General features: G+C 51.2%; 2 protein-coding genes across 2 annotated transcripts in view; both read left to right on the top strand.

Moving 5' to 3' along the window:
- Positions 1–3,721, top strand: part of GID4 (GID complex subunit 4 homolog) — a 5,478-nt gene extending 1,757 nt beyond the window's left edge. Inside the window, exons 3-5 of the mRNA XM_035891452.1 lie at positions 121–222; positions 1,283–1,413; positions 2,585–3,721. Coding sequence (XP_035747345.1) covers positions 121–222; positions 1,283–1,413; positions 2,585–2,648 — 297 coding nt within the window. The 3' untranslated portion in view covers positions 2,649–3,721. The remainder of the gene's footprint in view (positions 1–120; positions 223–1,282; positions 1,414–2,584) is intronic.
- A 1,457-nt stretch (positions 3,722–5,178) lies between these two features.
- Positions 5,179–5,687, top strand: part of DRG2 (developmentally regulated GTP binding protein 2) — a 10,603-nt gene continuing 10,094 nt past the window's right edge. Inside the window, exon 1 of the mRNA XM_009635857.2 lies at positions 5,179–5,191. Within this exon, the coding sequence (XP_009634152.1) occupies positions 5,179–5,191 (13 nt within the window). The remainder of the gene's footprint in view (positions 5,192–5,687) is intronic.

Raw genomic sequence — 5,687 nt, 5'->3', positions numbered from 1 at the left:
TCCTGTTCCATAGCAGTTCTTCCCTCCTAAATAGCAGCTGGCACTAGTGAGCTCTACTCCTGGAATATGCATCCTGGTTTGTTTCTTTTTTTTTTTTTTTTTCCTCCTTTTTTATTTCAGGGAAAGTTCCAGGCTTTTTACCAGTATGCAAAAACATTTAACTCTGATGACTTTGATTATGAGGATCTGAAAAATGGGGACTATGTCTTCATGAGATGGAAGGTAAACTCCGCATGTCTCCTTCTCTGAGCTGCTTACAAGCGACTGACAGAGGCTTGTGGGGCTTGAAAGCTTTTTCAGCTACGCTGGCTTAATGAAAGATCTGACCCTACCAACCTCGTAACCCACCACGCTTGCAAAGTCCAGTGTGACTCCTGTCTAGCCAGCTAATTGCGTCCTTAAGGGTTGCAGTCATGGCTAAAAACACAACAGGAAAAGCTTGCTTGGTGATGCTCCAGAGGATGAGAGAATTGGTGTCTTTGGTCCCTGTGTGGGGCCTGTGTGTTTGCAGACTGGCCAGTCTGCACCTCTCTGCTCTTCAGCTGGATTGATTCCTCCTTCTTTACAAAGCTTTGTGCAGCTGTGATGGGAGGAAATCATAGAATCACAGAAAGTTTTAGGTTGGAAGGGACTTTTAAAGATCATCTAGTACATGCCCCCTCCCCTGCTGTGGCCAGGGATGCCTTCTGGTTGCTTAAAGCCATGACCAGCCTGACCTTGAACACTTCCAGGGATGGGGCATCCACAGCTTCTCTGTTCCAGTGTCTCATCATCCTCATAGTAAAGAATTTCTTCCTTATATTTAACCTAAAGCCTACCCTGCTTTAGTTTAAAACCATTACCCCTCATCCCATCACTACAGGACAGGCCCTGGTAAAAAGTCTCTCTCCATCTTCCTTACAAGCCCCCCTGTAAGTATCGAAAGGCAGCAGTAAGGTCTCCTCTGAGCCTTCTCTTCATTGTCAGGCAGCTCTGATTCCTGATTTTGCAATTGGCTTCTGGTTTGCAGTGGGTAGGTGTTGAACTGAAACAGATCTCGTGCACTTTTAAAACTGGTTCTGTTCTCAGTTGTCTGCTTCTCTGTAAGATGCCTACAGTGGCAGGTGGTGAAAGAACATGCTGGTCTCTGGTCTGGGCTGCTGCAAGTGCGGGGAATGCTCAGCCAAGAGTGCCTTCGTGTTAACGGGTGCCAATACTCAGTTTGGGAGGGCAGATTGGGATGGGGGGTGATGGGCTAATATTTGACCGGCATTTTAAAATGCGGTGTGTGTTTTGTGTGCAGGAACAGTTCCTAGTCCCAGATCACACTATCAAAGACATCAGCGGTGCTTCCTTTGCTGGTTTCTATTACATCTGCTTCCAGAAGTCAGCAGCATCTATAGAGGGCTATTACTACCATAGGAGTTCAGAATGGTAAGGAAGCTTCCTTCCTCCTGTGGTGGAAGTGACTCCTCTTCTGCTTGGCTGCAGCCTTGGGAGGGTCCAGGTGGTGCTCCTCTGGGCTGGGAAAGAGATTCAGTCTGACAGCTGGACCTCGGGGCAAAGGGAGGGGGGGTGTGCCATGCTTGGCCAGAGCAGGCTAGTGCAGCCCATTCATGTGGTATAAAGTGCCGGCCTTTTTGCACGGCTGGGGATAATCGAGCTGGCAACGTGGTGCAGGGGAGATAGGAGGTCTGGAGATGTGCCATGGCCCAATGAAGCAGTGGTCTGGTGCGTCTGTGAGGTACGTTGGGAGGCAGACACCAGCTGTGGTTCACTAGAAGCATCCCTCCAGAAGCCTGGTCTCCAGTCCAAACACTCTCGGGGCTTGCCTGCTCCTGCCCTCCCGTGGGGGCACCTCTTGTGCAGGGCTGTGCTTTGCTCAGCGATTCAAGCGTTGAGTTTCTCCATGCCTTGGCCCTTCAGAGGATGTCGGAGGGGCCTTGGAGAAGGAGCTCAGTGCTTTCTTGCATGTAACAGTTTGGCCGTTGCTCCTTTCACACAGCAGTCTTGTTAGGCCGGTGCTTTGTAGTCCACGGTCCTTGGGATGTTCCTGTAAGACACAGGGAACAAAGTTAATTGGTTGGTTTCTTGTTAAAGCCGTGTGACAAATAGCTGTGGAGAGATCTTCTCCCTCTGACAGCCTCGGATATTTGTCATGTGCAGCAAGTGAATCTGTAGGGTGCCTGGAAGCTTTCAGGGGGAGGGAAGGTACCTGGGAGGCTTTCAGACGAATCGCCTCGAGCTAAGCTTTGAAAGACCTAAATGCAATTTGCAGTTGTAGCAAACACCGTTTGAACATGAAAGTGGTTGAACTTCAAAAGGTGTCCAAGCACCACAGTCAGCCCACCTCGAGCGCAGCCTGGCTGCAGGTTGCTCAAAGGCGTGGGCATGGAAATGAAGAATGATGCCGAGTCCTCACGGGGCACCATGGATGCTGGGTGCCTGAATGCTTCTGAGACTTGATTCTGAGAATGTGAAGGGGACGAGAAGAGCCAGCCACCAGGATGTCTGCTCTGTGGCTCCTGCCAAGCAGGAGCTGTTAGCGCTAGGGGAGTTCTGTTGCTCTGTGTAATCCTCTCATTTCTTTTCCTCTCTCTCCCAGGTATCAGTCATTGAATTTAACTCACGTTCCTGAGCACAGCGCTCCTATCTACGAATTCCGATGACAGCTGTCCAGAACTGATACCGCACAGAAGCAAACCGGGCAGGAGAGCATGGCCTGCCAGGAGAACTGTGTCCCTGTCGGAGCACGGGAATGCACGCTTCTCTCCTGCCCCTCGGACTCGCGAGAGAGAGCCTGAATGTTAACCCACCCAGCCCAAGGAGCGTGGCTGCTGGAGCTTGATTCTCCCTCCTGTCGAGTGGCGATTTGATCTTTAATCTGGTTTTAAGCTACCTTTAAATGCACTTTCTTATTGCACAGCTAGTTTCTCTATCACTGAAGTTCCTCCCGGCTCTCCTCTGGAAGCTGTTTCTCAGTAGCTGGAATCAGTGGTCTGTCCTCTGAGTAATAAGAAAATATAAGCTCAGTGCTTATATTTTCATTGTTACAACCTGATATGGGTTGGAATCGCCAGGACTCAGGTTTGTTGCCCAGATGGCCAGCTCTGATGCTCCCAGAGCCGGGTCCTGTGTGTGAGGCTCTGCTTGGCAGAGCGCTGCTCAGCTGCGGAGTCTGTTGGGCGAGTGTTGGTGGAGACAGATGAGGCTTGAATGAGTCTTTGCTTCACGCTGGCTAACGAGGTTAGCTGGAGCTGCAGATCTTTCAGGAACGCTGGCCCTTGGGAGCTGGGAGCTGTTCCGGTGTCTGGATACGCCACTGGGAATTAATTTGATGTACGGACTTCCAGGCTCTCAGTAAAGTGGATCTGAACTCTGCTTATAGGTGTATATTTGCTCTTTACTTAAGTTAAGGGTAAAAAAGAAAAAAGAAAAAAAAAAAAGAAAAAAAAAAAAGGAAAAAAAGACTTTTATTAAAAAAATATTTTTATGGTTCCTTTTCTGAAGGACCCTATGGCAAATGCACAAGTACTCGATTACATTTTACCGTTTTCACATTGAAAACTGGGAATGTCTGCATTAGGTTTTTATATCCGTGTATGTAATCAGCTAGCTGCTTTGGAAAAGTAATTGGAGTGCAAGCGGTGAGCAGCGTTGCAGGGACAGCTCTGGGACTGTTCAGCATTTGCACTCGCTCTTCATGCTTCACCAACACCACTGCTTGATACCTTTTTACAAGGAAAAAAAAAAAACCAACAAAAAACCCCCAGTAGCTCCCTCTCTGACTTTGAAATGTTTCAAGTGATATAACTTAAGGCTTGTGTGCCAAAGTGTGTGTGTGTATGCGCGTGTGGGGTTTTGTTTTTTTAAAAACATTTTAAAAGTTGGCCTCAGTTGTGTATTTAATGTGACAGTCCCACCTGCGGGGCGTTTGTGAGAGTTTAGTTTGCGTTTTTCTGGCTGTTTTAAGAGCAACCCCCTGAAAGCAGGCTTGTGTCACGTGCTAACCGGGTGGGTGTTGAGAACGGGTTTGCCGCCTGGGAGAGGAAAGCAAAGCCCTCCGCGTGCCTAGCGCCAAGGTGGTTTGGGTTTTCTTCTTTTTAACTGACTTTCTTCCTTTCGGCAGCGTGTCTGGTTTGTTGCAGCAGCTGAGTTGCTAGTCTAAGCCTTAAAACGAGAAAGTATTCAGGTCTTGGAATAGAGGAAACGGTCTCATCAGGTCGGGATCTTGCGTGATGGGAGAAGCGGCCGGGCTGGGCTCAGGAGATGATGCGGAAAGCGCCCGCCTCGTGCGCGCTGCTCGCTGCGGATGAATCCTTTTCCCCAGCACAAGGGGAGAGAGGCCTGCTCACGGGAGGAGCGGGGAGACCTGGCACTGCCACGGTGCGGGAGCCTGCCCACCGTGCCGGCGATGAAGGCAGCGGGTGCCGGCGGGTGGATCTGTAGAGTAGCACGAAGGCAAGCGGGAGAGCGATTCCAGACACGAAGGGAAGGGCGGCTGCGAGCAGAGCGCCTGGGAAGCAAATTCCCATTTTATTCTGCTCCTTTTGGAGAAACTCGTCCCTTTCGGCGGGGGGGGGAGGGGTTTCCTCACAGGGGGTGCTGGAGAGATGTCCTGGTTTTGGAGGTGAAAGCTGGCGGTGCCACGCTGGGGTGAAGCCTCATCCCAAGCGCTGTGCGGGCATGGGGATGCAGCCCCTCGCAGCCCCCCGGCTGCTCACAGCCCCCCAGAGCTGTCTGTGTGCAATATTGGTGGCGGCACCGGTCTCCTTGCGCTCCCCAGGGCTGTCGGTGCTGGCGTGACACTTGGGTTTCTGACGTGGTTTAGTTGAATTAACACTGTGTCGTTGGCAGAAGCTGGGTTAGGAAGGGTCCTGGGGTTGTTCAATACGTATAACTACCCCAAAACCCTCTTCAAGTTTTTCTCTGGGACTCGGTATGTTGTGAGAGGGGTGGGGAAGGAGCATCCTGCTCTCTGCCTGTCTCCTTCCAACTGTCCCAAAGCCAATTTCGGCTGAAATCCGAAACTGCTGGGGCGATGCTGTCCCGTGGGACGTGTGTGGTGGGTGCAGAGCAGGTCTTGGAGACGAGAGGTTTGCAGGAGCTGTCGGTGTTCAGAGCTTCCCTCCTCTAAAGCCTTCATTTTGGTTTTCTTTTTCTTCGCCTTGTTTGATGAGCTAAGGAGAGATGTTACGTATGTCGTGGTGCGGTGAGAGAGAACTGACTGGGGGAGGATCTGGGGTGCAGAGGTAAGAAATGGGGTATTTGGTCTTGGGAGAGGTTGTGATGTCTTTTTTTTTTTTTTTTTTTTTAATTTAAACCACGCTGGCTGCAGAAGGGGTGTACTTGTGGGCAGACGGAGGCGTTTTGCGGAGCGATCAATGTCCAAATTAAAACATGAAATGTATTTAAGGGGTCTGTGTCCGTGTGTGTTTTGTCGACCAAAGCGTTTCTCGGTTCCCGGGGAGAACTGTGCTTCCTCTCCCGCCTCCAGGGTTCCTCCAGGGATGCACTAAGCTGCTGATTGCCTGCAGAGCAGGATCCGGCCTTAATTAGAGGGGCAGGAGGGGGCAAGCCCTGGTGCGGGGGGCTCCCTCAGAAACCCGCCTGGTTCCTCAGCGCTTCTCCCCATAAGCGGCTCCCGTTAGCCCCCTCCTTAGCCCCGTTTCCCGGGCACCTCGCGCTGCCAGTCGGCTCCCCGGTGA

Source organism: Egretta garzetta, unplaced genomic scaffold (genome assembly GCF_000687185.1).
Source record: "Egretta garzetta isolate BGI_Z169 unplaced genomic scaffold, ASM68718v1 scaffold263, whole genome shotgun sequence".
Lineage (NCBI taxonomy): Eukaryota > Metazoa > Chordata > Aves > Pelecaniformes > Ardeidae > Egretta > Egretta garzetta.
The sequence above is the reverse complement of the archived record's forward strand: the minus strand, read 5'-3'. Positions and strand labels throughout refer to the sequence as shown.